Source organism: Callithrix jacchus, chromosome 5, assembly GCF_049354715.1.
Source record: "Callithrix jacchus isolate 240 chromosome 5, calJac240_pri, whole genome shotgun sequence".
Lineage (NCBI taxonomy): Eukaryota > Metazoa > Chordata > Mammalia > Primates > Cebidae > Callithrix > Callithrix jacchus.
The window spans coordinates 93,733,699-93,747,077 of record NC_133506.1 but is presented as its reverse complement, the minus strand read 5'-3'; the positions used below and the strand labels follow the sequence as shown (position 1 = coordinate 93,747,077).

The following is a 13,379-nucleotide window of genomic DNA, read 5'->3' as shown; positions in this document are numbered from 1 at the left end:
AGAGAAATGACTTTAAAATGTTAACTAATTTTTATTTATTTATTTATTTTTGAGACAGAGTCTCACTCTGTCACCCAGCATGGAATGTAGGTTCACTGCAACCTCCCCATCTGGGGTTCAATCATTTCTCCTGCCTCAGCCTCCCAAGTAGCTGGGACTACAAGTATGTGTCATCATGCTGGGCTAATTTTTTTGTGTTTTTAGTAGAGATGGAGTTTCATCACGTTGACCAGGCTGGTCTCAAACTTCTGACCTCAAGTGATCCGCCCACCTCAGCCTCCCAAAGTGCTGGGATTACAGGCGTGAGCCACCACGCCCAGCCTTAGTTTTAAAATTTTTAATAGAGCATAGTTATTATGGATAATGAATATTTTATATACTTTTTATTTCCACATTTTCAAATGAGTGTGTATCACTTATTATTGAAATACTAACAAATGTAAAGAGAAAAAAAGAATAAAGTATTATGTTTACTATTAGTCTTTTGGTTTACACAATTATGATTTGTGCTAATCTTTAGTTCCAGAAAGCTGAGTCTGATCTGGATTACATTCAATACAGGCTGGAATATGAAATCAAGACTAATCATCCTGATTCAGCTGGCGAGGTAATCTCCAAAATAAATAAGCTTTTTTTTTTTTTTTAAAGCAGCCTTAACTGAATACTTTAGAATTTTATGATAACATTCCTAATAGTAATAGGTCATATGAATTACATTATTAAGTACTAAGTTTATAGAATCTTAAAATCTTGTAATTACATTGGAAGTTTGGTTATGGCATACTGGAGAGAGAGTGCCAATAGTATGTGAAATTTCTGGCTATTTTTTTCCCCAACCTTTAAAAAATAATCATTGAGTTCAAAGGCACAAGCCACTGTGGAAGCCTCTGAAATTCCAAGAGAGAATATAGTTACCTCTAGGGCAACTGTTCTGCAATAAGTTTGAGGGAGAAGTCTTGGCAGTCATTGTATTCTCTGAGAAGATAATGATATACTATTAAATTTTTTATTTATATTTTATGAATGGTGATTTCTACATAAAACTATGTATTTAATTATTCTAAGTTTAGCTGATTAGAAACGTTAACTCTGCTTTATACCATAAAATCATTAAGTATAAGTATACATACATGTCCATGGGGATGAAAGCAAACAATCTCCAAGCATTGTCTGTTAATGCTAATTAACACTAAAATCACTAAATCAATAATGTTTTTTTCCCCAAAACTCAGGTATCAGGCTTAATTAATATTTATCTTTTTTTTTTGAGATGGATCACTCTGTCACCCAGGTTAGAGTGCAGTGGCACAATCTCAGTTCACCGCAACCTCCACTTCTTGTGTTCAAGCGATTCTCCTACCTCAGTCTCATGAGTAGCTGGGATTGCAGGTGTGCACCATGATGCCCAGATAATTTTTTTTTTTGAGACGGAGTCTTGCTCTTTCACCAGGCTGGAGTGCAGTGGCACGATCTCAGCTCACTGCAACCTCCGTCTCCTGGGTTTGAGCCTGGGTTCAAGCGATTCTCCTGCCTTAGCCTCCCAAGTAGCTGGGCCTACAGGCATGCAATACCATGCCCAGCTAATTTTTGCATTTTTAGTAGAGACAGGGTTTCACCATGTTGGCCAGGATGGTGTCGATCTCTTGATTTTGTGATCTGCCCGCCTCAGCCTCCAAAAGTGCTGGGATTACAGGTGTTCGCCACCATGCCCAGCCTTTTAAAAAATTATTTATTTTTAGTAGAGACAGGGTTTCACCATGTTGTCTAGGCTGGTTTCAAACTCCTGACCTCAAGTGATCTGTCGCCTCAATCTCCCAAAGTATTGGGATTATAGGCATGAGCCACCATGCCTGACCAGTATTTATCTTTGATAGCACTTGCCAGCAAACAAGAAATACTGCATTTAACAGCTAAAAAAAAAAAAAGACCCATACAATTAAAAACTTTTTTTTGGATTGGGTAGAAGTACAAGTTAACCTAACATTTTATAAAAAATTGGGAAAATTTCATGAATGTTCAGTTTTTACTGTTTACTTCATAGAATGCTAGAATTCTACTCCCTATTCTTTTTTCTTTTTCTTTTTTTTTTTTTGAGACAGAGTCTCACTCTGTTGCCCAGGCTAGAGTGCAGTGGTGTGATCTCAGCTCACTGCAACCTCTCCCTCCTGGGTTCAAGTGATTCTCCTGCCTCAGCCTTCCAAGTAGCTGGGATTACAGGTGCATGCCCCACGCCTGGCTAATTTTGGTATTTTTTAGTAGAGATGGGATTTTACCTTCTTGGTCAGGGTGGTCTCTACCTCCTGACCTCAAGTGAGCAACACGCCTCAGCCTTCTACAGGCGTGAGAGCCACCTTGCCCAGCCCCTTCCTTCCTTTTCTTCCTTTCTTTCCTCCCTTCTTTTCCGTTTCCTTCATTCCTTCCCTTTCCTCCCCCTGCCTCCCTTCCTTCCTTCCTTTTAACTTAAAGACTGGTGTGATATTGTTTCTTGGCCTTTTGGCTAAGATCAAGTGTAATATCTGTTCTTTTCAGTTTTAAGACTGGTTGAGAGTCAGTTTTTTTTTGTTTTTTTTTTTTTTTGAGACAGGGTCTTGCTGTGTCACCAGGTTGGAGTGCAGCAGTGCCATCTCGGCTTACTGTAACCTCCGCCTCCCAGGTTCAAGTGATTCTCTTGCCTCAGCCTCCCGAGGAACTGGGACTACAGGCACGCGCCACCAGGCCCAGTCTCACTCTGTCACCCAAGCTGGAATGCAGTGGCACAATCTTGGCTCACTGCAACCTTTGCCTCCCGGTTTCAAGTGATTCTCCTGCCTCCACCACTCGAGTAGCTGGAACTACAGGCGTGCACCACCATGCCTGGCTAATTTTTGTGTGTTTTAGTAGAAACAGGGTTTCACCATATTGGATAGGCTGGTCTCGAACTCCTGACCTTGTAATCCGCCTGCCTCAGGCCTCCTCCCAAAGTGTTAGGATTACAAACCTATACTCCATTTTCTTATCCAGTCATCAGTTGGTGGTTATTTGTGTTGTTTTCATCTTTTGGTTGCTATGAATAATGCTGCTATGTACATACATTTAGAAGTTTTTGTGTGGACACATGTTTTCCTTTCTCTTGGTTATATACCTTGGAGTAGAATTCCTGGCCATATTGTAACTCATGTTTAATATTCTGAGGAACTGTCAAACTGTTTTCTATTTTTTTCTACTTTTAATTTTTTTTTTGTCACAGTCAGGATCAATGCCAAACTGTTTTCTAAGGCATCTAAAGTATTTTACATTCTCAGTTTAAAAAAAAGAAATTGTGGGCCAGGCCTGGTGGCACATGGCTATAATCCTAGCACTTTGGGGAGCTGAGGCAGGCGGATCATCTGAGGTCAGGAGTATAAGACCAGCATGGCCAATGTGTGGAGACCCCATCTCTGCTAAAAATACAAAAATTAGCTGGGCGTGGTGGCATGTGCCTATAATCCCATCTACTCTGGGATTATAGGAGGCTGAGACAGGAGAATTGCTTGAATCCAGGAGGTGAAGGTTGCAGTGAGGCAAGATCACACCATTGCACTCCAGCCTGAGTGACAGAACAAGACTCCATCTCAACAAAAAAGAGCTGGGCGCTTGGTAGCATGATAGCTCACGCCTGTAATCCCAGCACCTTGGGAGGCTGAGGCAGGTGGATCACCTGAAGTCGGGAGTTCAAGACCAGTCTGACCACCATGGAGAAATCTGGCCTCTACTAAAAATACAAGATTAACCGGGTGTGATGGTGGGCACCTGTAATCCCAGCTACTCAGGAGGCTAAGGCAGGAGAATCGCTTGAACCCAGGAGGCGGAGGTTTCAGTGAGCCGAGATTGTGAAATTGCACCATTGCACTCCAGCCTGGGCAACAAGAGCGAAATTCAGTCTCACAAAAAAAGTATTTTATAAGTAGTTTCAAGTTGTCTTATTCTTTAAGAACAAGTCCAAATAGTGTCTTTTATCTTCTTCTGAATAGCATTTAGAATTATATTTTAGAAATATTGTATAATTAATTATTGTGGACTATGCATCAAATGTTATATATCTAAGGTAACCTTATTTTCTGTTTAATATTGCTGATTCTTTTGGTGGGTTATTTCTGTACCTAGGCTATAAATTCCTTGAGAATAGGATCTAGGTCTTATACTTTTCTCCACCTCCCTTCTGATGTCACGTGGCTGCATAATTAACTACTCAACAGTGTTCAATTAAATGGATGGTAGAATGTATTGTATGTACATTATTTTAATTCCTAAAAAGAAGCTTAATCTTTCATTTCCATAATTTAATGCATGCTAACTTTTTTCCTGACATAGAAAAATCCAGTTACACTCTTAAAGGAATTGTCAGCGATAAAGTCTCGATATCAAACTTTATATGCACGCTTTAAACCAGTTGCTGTTGAGCAGAAAGAGACTAAGAACCGCATTTGTGCAACTGTGAATAAGACTATGAATGTGATACAAAACCTACAAAAGCAAACAGCCCTGGAGGTAATGCTTTCAATTGACAGGTTAGATTTGTATACTTTTAGCTCTGAGTGTTGTTTTGAAAAATAAACATGCTGTAACTTAAATTTTGAAACTCGGCAGTCAGTTTGAACTATTAAAAGATTTTCTTGATACCCTGAAATATAATAGCTCTTATTTCCATTTATTTTAAAATAAGCATTTGGACTTGACATGGTTAATAAAGAAGTGTGCTGTCTTAGATTATGTAACCATGGCAGAAAACTTGGTAATACTTATTAAATTTAGCAGCTTAGCTGGTTCCTGTAAGTGGTAGTGAGACTGAGATGTCTAGAAAATGGTTGCTTAGAATCTGTATTAAGGAGCTGTGTCTGGGCATGGCAGAAAATAGTGCTAACTGCCATAAGCTGCATATGTAGAATTTGCCAACTCTGCACTAAATTTCACCTTAAGATACTTCGAATTATGGGCTTGTAGCTAAAGTAAATCAGAAAGGTAATTACCCAGGTCAGTTTGATCAAGAATTCTTTATATTGCAAATGGAGGGGAAAAAATAGAATAATATTTGGTTAGAACTATAAAATGATACCTTAGATGTATCTGTTATATCACAAGGAGATCAATGGTAGAGGAAGGAAGGGCAATTAAACAGGAATAGAGGTAACGTAGAGATAGAATTTAAAACAGTAAGGGTGGTGTCACATGCTAGTAAATTAAATGCAAAAAAATTATGTATATGATAAGCTTTTATAAATAGTCTCAAATCACACATTCTTTATATATGTACCTTCACCTCCTGGGTTCAAGCAATTCTCCGGCCTTGGCCTCCTGAGTAGCTGGGACTGCAGGCACGTGCCACTATGCACAGCTAATTTTTTTTGTATTCTTTGTAGAGATGGGGTTTCACTATGTTGGTCTAGAACGCCTGACCTCAAGTGATCCACCTGTCTTGGCCTCTCAAAGTGCCGGGATTACAGGCATGAGCCACTGTGCTTGGCCGACACTGAGGTTTAAATATGCTCAATTATAAAGGTGATCTCATCAAAAGAAAAAAGGGACTAAACTTACATCCAAACAAAAAATAGCAAAACAAACAAACCCCCAAAACAAATATAACAATAAATAGAAGATTAAAAAGGCATTAAAAGTAGAATATGTGGTGTTCCATGATCTTCCAAAATACGTGTGATAAAGAAGGAATATTTCTACAAACTTTAGACTGGTTAACTTGACCTTAATTTCTGGAAAAAGTCTTTGAGAATTTATTAAACAGATGGTCTGAATGCTTTTGTAGCGATAACAAGGAGCAACATGGATTCATTGAGAACAAACAAGTCTTACAGCTGGGTGTGGTGGTGTGCAACTGTAGTCGCAGCTACTTGGGACGCTGAGGTGGGATGATTGCTTGAGCCCAGGAGTTAGAGGCTGCAGTGAGCTATGACCACACCACTGTACTTCAGCCTAGCTGACAGAATGAGACCCTGTCTCTAAAACAAAAAGAAAATGAAAAAACCAAGTCTTGTCAGAATAACATTTCCTTTTTTTGAGATAGAAGAAGGAAATCCTGTAACTGTTTGGATTGTAGTAAGACGTGATTGTTTTTCATTTTGTCCTTGTGAATATGTTGGGCAAATGTTGGTTTGATCAGTGGAACCAACTGCATATCAGAATTATATACGTTTTGTGACTCTTCTAGAGCTTGGCTGTCTTATTTACATAAACTAATGTGGCTATATAAATTTAAATTTAGGCTGGGTACAGTTGCTCATGCCTGTATTTTGGGAGGCTGAGGTGGGTGGATCACCTGAGGTCAGTAGTTCGAGACCACTATGGCCAACATGGTGAAACCCCCATCTCTACTAAAAAAATACAAAGAATTAGCTGGTTGCAGTGGTGGGTGCCTGTAGGACCAGCTACAGGGAGACTGAGGGAGGAGAATCTCTTGAACCCAGGAAGCGGAGGTTGCAGTGAGCCAAGATCACACCATTGCACTCCAGCTGGGCACAAGAGTGAAACTCCGTCTCAAAAAAATAAAAATAAAAAAAGAAAGAAAAAAAGGAAATTTAAATTTCAGGTAGTTAAATAAAAGTGAACATTAAGTTCTTTACCTACTCATTGGACAGTGCCAATATAGAATATTTCCAGCCTCATGGAAAGTTTTACTGGACAGCGCTGCCCTAGAGATTCTGATTCTGTAGGTCTGGGGTGTTCTAGATTTGGCAGTCTCTCTAGAGATGACCTATATAGTTGGTAGATTTGTAACTACTTGATTCTTCAGGTTGTACCTCCTATTAATTCCTCATATAACACTTTGTTTCAGCCAGCCTGTTTGTTGGTGCTCTGTGAAAGTCTCTAACAACTTCCCTTCAGCCTCCCTTCTTTTGTTGCTATCTGCTTTTGGTGGATGCTGTTGGCTGTTTTTCTTTCTCAGCATCTGTTCTTCTTTCCTGCCTACCAGAGTATAGACATGGAATGCATAATAACGTTTTGGTCAACGGTGGATCGCATATATGACGATATGTAGTCCCAGGTTATAATACTATATTTTTTACTGTATCTATGTTGTTCAGATGTTTAGATATAAAAATACTATTGGTTTTTTTTGTTTGTTTGTTTTTTTAGTAGAGATGGGGTTTCACCATGTTGGTCAGGATGGGCATGGTGGTGCGCGCCTCTAGTCCCAGCTACTCGGGAGGCTGAGGCAGGAGAATTGCTTGAACTCAGGAGGTGGAGATTGCAGTGAATCAAGATCGTGCCACTGCACTCCAGCCTGGTGCCTGGCGACAGAGTGAGACTCTGTCTCAAAAAAAAAAACAACAAAAACTATTGTGTTACCATTGCCTACAGTATTTAGTACAGTAACATGCTGTCGAGATTTGTAGTCCAGGAGCAGTAGGCTAAACCATATAGCCTAGGTATGTATGTATGTATGTATATATATATATATATATATATACCATCTCTGATTGTGTAAGTACCATCTGTGATGTTCCTGTCAGAGCATATTCCTGTCATTAAGTGACACATGACTATACTGACTTTCTTGAGATATGTGTCATGCCTGAGATGAAGCTGGCCCCATCCTCAGCTCTCGGAGTGCATCTGATTGGCATGGGCAATAGACTTTCTGTTCTAACTAACAGTGGTTCAGGAATGGGTTTGTAACCCAAATTACATGTGAGGAAGGAAAGTCTAGAAGTAGGTAACTAGGAAGACTCCTCACTGCTGAGAGAACAGTGAGAAGAGAAGGTTTTTTTTTCTTCTGGACATTGTGTAGAGTTGTGCGACCTAGCACTGTTAAAGCCATTTGCTGTCAGCTTGAGGGTAAAGGCATCCAGGATATTAGGGCTGTGAGATGCAAAAAACTGAGTCCTTACATTGTTAAGCTGCTGAATAAGCTGTTTCTGAAGTTATTGTGCAATGATATTTTTTTTCTTTTCTTTTTTTTTGAGACAGAGTTTCACTCTTGTTGACCAGGCTGGAGTGCAATGGCACAATCTTGGCTCACTGCAACCCCTGCCTCCTGGGTTCAAGTGATTCTCCTGCCTCAGCTTCCCAAGTAGCTGGGATTATAGGCATGTGCTACGAAGCCTGGCTAATTTTGCATTTTTAGTAGAAACAGAGTTTCTCCATGTTGGTCAGGCTGGACCTCAGGTGAGCTGCCTGACTTGACCTCCGAAAGTGCTGGGATTACAGGTGTGAGCCACCGCACCCAGCCTTCTTTTTCTTTTCTTTTCTTTTTTTTTTTTGAGACAGAGTTTTGCTCTTGTCACCCAGGCTGGAGGATAATGGTGTAATCTCGGCTCACTGCAACCTCCACCTCCCAGGTTCAAGCAATTCTCCTGCCTCAGCCTCCCAAGTAGGATTACAGGCACCTGCCACCATGCCCAGCTAATTTTTTGTATTTTTAGTAGAGATGAAGTTTCACCATGTTGGTCAGGCTGGTCAAACTCCTGACCTCAGGTGATCCACCTGCGTTGGCCTCCCAAAGTGCTGAGATTACAGGTGTGGGCCACTGCACCCAGCCTCTTTCTTAATTTTTTGAGATGGAGTCTTGCTCTGTCGCCCAGGCTAGAGTGCAGTGGTGCAATCTCGGCTCAGTGCAGCCTCCACCTCCTGGGTTCAAGCGATTCTCCTGCCTCAGCCTCCCAAGTAGCTGGGATTACAGGCACCCACTACCATGCTCAGCTAATTTTTGTATTTTTAGTACAGATAGGGTTTTATCATCTTGGCCAGAGTGGTCTTGAACTCCTGACCTCAGGTGATATTCCTGCCTTGGCCTCCCAAAGTGTTAGGATTACAGGTGTGAACCACCGTGCCTGGCCTCTTTTTTCTTTTGTTCTTTTTTTTTTTTTGACATGGAGTCTTGCTCTGTCACCAGGCTGTCACCAGGCTTGAGTGCAGTGGTGTAATCACAGCTCACTGCAGCCTCCACCTCCCAGGTTCAAGCGATTTTCCTCCTCAGCCTCCCTAATAGCTGGGATGACAGGCATCCACCACCACACCCAGCTAATTTTGCATTTTTACAGGTTTCACCATGTTGGCCAGGATGGTCTCCATCTCTTGACCTCATGATCCTCCTGCCTTGGCCTCCGAAAGTGCTGGGATTACAGGCATGAGCCACCGCACCCAGCCAACCATACTTTTAGAATATGGCATCCACCCCAAAACCTAAAATGCAATTAAAAAAAAAAAAAGAATATGACATCCAAACATGACTTCTTTGGTTCTGCTATAATCCTTAAATTGTTTGATTTCTTGGTCTTGTTTCTTCAACTTAATTGCAAGTTCTTTAGAAGCTCAAATATCATAGGACCTGTATATAAATAGCCAAATATCTGTTTTTTCCCTTGTCTTTCTAAATCTGTGATTACATACAAAGTATAAGCTTATGGAAACATTTATTAGTGTGACAATGCAGAAGTTAAGTAAACTGATTTAATAGTCTTTGAAGATTTTCGAAATAAAGATTTTATTGTTTATTTTCTAGCTGTCACCATTGACTGATGAAGAGAAAACTGTGGCAGACCAATTAAAATCTCACATGCCAGATTTATGAAGAAATGGACCTGGAAAGGAAACTCTAACAGAGAAGAGCTCAATTCCAGATAAATTTAGGAAGATGTCTTGTTAACACTTGATGACTAGAGGTTGGGGGCTGGTGAAGGAGGCTTGGCTTCAGTGACTGAACAATGATGCCTTTCATGAGAGGTACTAAAAGAAGAAGGGCAAATAATATATGAATAAAGTTCAGCCAAAAGGACCAAATGAGAATAAAAGGATTTACATATATGTGCATACGAGCCTATGCACGCGTGCACGCGCGCGCACGCACACACACACACACACACACACACACTGAGTCTTGTATTTGCAGGCAAGAAAGTCTCAACACCATTTTGCATCTGTTTTCTTTTTCTAAGTCATGATAATGTAGATGTTCTAGTCTATCATAAAAGAATGTTTATGTACATTTCAGTCATTCTATATGTGAATTCCATGCTTCGGAAATTAAAATATAGGCAAAAATATTTGTATTATACATTATATCTAATTTCATTTTGTAAATGTTGATTGCATATGTGGTCACATTATTGTTGAGACTGCTTTTATGTGACCTGTAGTCTCCCACAAAACCTAAAGTAATAAGCTGGCTTTTCTGTGATAGCCACTTTTGTGTATTTTTTTTCCCCTATTTCCCTTGCCTGTTAAGGTTGAGCAACATGAACTTGCTTTTTCATGTTGCTTTAGACTGTCCCTGTTGTATTTCAATAATACCTTTGTTTTCTTTCAGCCTTTGTTACTGTAATTGTTCATTCTACATGAAAGCTAAGAAACTGAAATTATAAGAGCACTTATCTGCTACTTGCCAGTTTTGGGTGTGTTATGTGTATGTGTCAATTTCCCTGTTTATTTAAAAATAAGTAATGGCAATGAGGAAACTGTTCAAAGTAGAGGCAGATCTTGATACAAAGATGTTAATCACAAGTTTGTTCATAATGGCAGTATACATGCATAATGGCATATTTGGCTAGTACTAGGTAAATGGGAAAATAAATTATGTTGTATGTATACAATAAGAGGTCAAGTTGCCAATAAATTATTACTGTTAATGTTCTGAGAGATGCTGAAACTATGCTAAGTGGAGAAGAGGGGAAGCAGATATTGCAGTTTTGTAGTGAAGATTGGGCTTCGGAGTCATACCTGAGATGTAAGTAGCATGTTTTAAATTCTAGCTATGACTCTGTGCAGATCACTTAACTTCTGAGTGTCAGGATGTTTGGAAGGACAAGATAATAAGTTACACCTTAGTATCATATTAATTTTCTTCAGTGTTCAGGCAATTAGTATTTAGAAAGCTCTTGTCATGAGATGGCTTTGGGATGTAAGGATGATTGTTGGGATTGAAAACATGGTATCATGAAGAGGTCACAATACTTATTACAATAGTATTAAGTGGTTTTGCTTTCAGTTAGGGAGAAAAATTAGATTGTACTATTTTTCTTCTGTGATTTCCTTCAGTTATCTTCCAAATGTTATTCACTATGCATAGCCCCCTTAACATTATTTTCTATGCACTTCTCAATACATTGTCATGTTTCTCAAGCCTCTTTGTGAATGACTTCTAAATTTAACTTCTTCCATTAGCTCTAGATCCATATTTCCAGTAAAATCCCCTACCTGAATATTGAAATTGAACATGTCCAGAATACTTACTGATTTTATTTTTTTTATTTCTTTCTTTTTCTTATTTCTTTTCCAGATGAATCCTGAGGATGATTTTATTGTTAATAGCCTGGATATTCTGTTACCTGGAATTAAAACCTGTATAATTTGCATCTCTTTATCTTTTTAGTCAATAAAACCTGCAATTCTGTCTCTGAAATGATCATAGTATACAACCTCCACACAATCTTCATGCCTTCTTAATTTAGATCTTTTGTTTCTTTTTTTTTTTTTGTCTTTTTGTTGTTTGTTTGTTTGTTTTTGTGGAGAACATGGTCTTGCTATATTGCCCAGGCAGGTCTCGAACTCCTGGGCTCAAGCTATCCTCCCACCTCTGCCTCCCTAAGAGCTGGGATTACAGGCATGAGCCACAGTGCCCAGCCAGATCTTTTGTTTCTTATCTGGATTATAATTGTTTTCTCCTATGTGACTATAGTGTTTTTTATGTCTTAAGTTATAGATAATACATGTTTAAGAATTTAAAAAACTTGGGAGGTCAAGGTGGGTGGATCACGAGGTCAAAGATCAAGACCATCCTGGTCAACATGGTGAAACCCCGTCTCTACTAAAAATACAAAAAATTAGCTGGGCGTGGTGGCTCGTGCCTGTAGTCCCAGCTACTCGGGAGGCTGAGGCAGGAGAATTGCCTGAACCCCGGAGGCGGAGGTTGCGATGAGCAGAGATCGTGCCATTGCACTCCAGCCTGGGTAACAAGAGCAAAACTCCGTCTCAAAAAAAAAAAAAAAAGAATTTAAAAAACACAGACATGTCAATTCTCGAGGTAATCTGCAAGCAATTTCTTCAGGCATTTCTACATGTATATAAATTAAACAATTTTTTTTCAACCAAAGTACTTGACAGTGTACCTTATACTGGCGCTGTACTTAGAGGTTTTTTTTTTTTTTTCATTTCATTGTTTTATTTGAGACAGGTTCTCACTCTGTCACCCAGGCTAGAGTGCAGTGGTGCTATCATGGCTCACTGCAGCCTCCAGGGCTCAAGCAATCCTCTGGCCTTAGCCTCCCAAGTAGCTTCTGGGACCACAGGTACATGCTACCAACCCTAGCTAATTTTTGTATATTTTGTAGAGACTGGGTTTCATCATGTTGTCCAGGTTGGCCTCCAACTCCTGGAATCAAGAGATCTGCTAGCCTCAGCTTCCCATAGTGCTGGGATACATGAATCACTGTGCCCGCTCTTCAATTCTAATATCTTTTTGTTATGTCACACATCTACCCTTATTTTTATAACAGATGTAATCCACTATAGGGATATACCTTACTTTTTTTTTTTTTTTTGAGACAGTATCTGGCTCTGTTGTCAAGGCTGGAGTGCATGCAATGGCACCATCTTGGCTACCATAACCTCCATCTCCTGAGTTCAAGTGATTCTCCTGCCTCAGCCTCCAAGTAGTTGGGATTATAGGCATACACCACCATCCCTGGATAATTTTTTGTATTTTTAGTAGAGATTGGGTTTCTCCATGTTAGTCAGAGTGGTCTTGAACTCTCAACCTCAGATGATCCGCCTCCCAAAGTGCTGGGATTACAGGTATGAGCCACTGCACCCAGCTGATATATCATCATTTTTATCAGTTCCTTATTGATAGACATTTAAGCTCTATAACAGCAAGTTGTACAAATAATATAACAAGTAACTTGTATAATGGCAAGTTGTTTAAGGATATCATATCAAGTTAGAAGATTTTTCTTGCGGGGAGGGCAGCAAGGTCAGCTTTTAAGGGATTCTGATGGAGCAGACAATTGGCTCCCAAACCCCAGGGCTTGGCAAAGAATGTGAGCTTAGCATTTTGCCAACTAAATTATTTTGCTCAGGTTATCCTTTTTGCTTGCAACCAGCGGCCTTTAATCAGTTGTACAGGTTTCTAATTGTTCACTATTATGAACTAGTGCAATAAATCCTTCAACATTTTTGGGTTCTTCTGCAAACATACAATAATCTATTTTACTGTTTATCATACAGGTATTGCAATTTGTCTTGTCTTCTATACTGCTCCTTGAGAGCAAGGCCCATTTCTCATTACTCTGAATCCCAAGTACAGCACTGCATTCTATAAATAATTCTTTTAAGTAAAATTCTAATAACAAAATTAACCATCAACCATTTTAAAACGTACAGCTGGCGGGCGCGGTGGCACAGGCCTGTAATCC

General features: G+C 39.7%; 1 protein-coding gene and 1 pseudogene across 5 annotated transcripts in view; both read left to right on the top strand.

Moving 5' to 3' along the window:
* The window catches only part of SKA2 (spindle and kinetochore associated complex subunit 2), a 36,988-nt gene extending 25,620 nt beyond the window's left edge, over positions 1 to 11,368 (top strand). The window contains exons 2-5 of one of the 5 annotated variants that reach the window (XR_620105.5): positions 521 to 607; positions 4,330 to 4,506; positions 9,473 to 9,693; positions 11,246 to 11,368. Coding sequence is in view for 2 of the 5 variants with exons in the window: in XM_002748165.7 (XP_002748211.1) it covers positions 521 to 607; positions 4,330 to 4,506; positions 9,473 to 9,541 (333 nt within the window). In the remaining 3 variants the exon portion in view is untranslated. Of the gene's footprint in view, positions 1 to 520; positions 608 to 4,329; positions 4,527 to 9,472 lie in introns of all 5 variants that reach the window. The other 4 variants (XR_004743318.3, XR_013535691.1, XM_002748165.7 and 1 more) reach the window with 4 other exon arrangements.
* Positions 2,478 to 2,639, top strand: LOC118154107 (U2 spliceosomal RNA; annotated as a pseudogene).
* Positions 11,369 to 13,379: the final 2,011 nt, after the last annotated feature.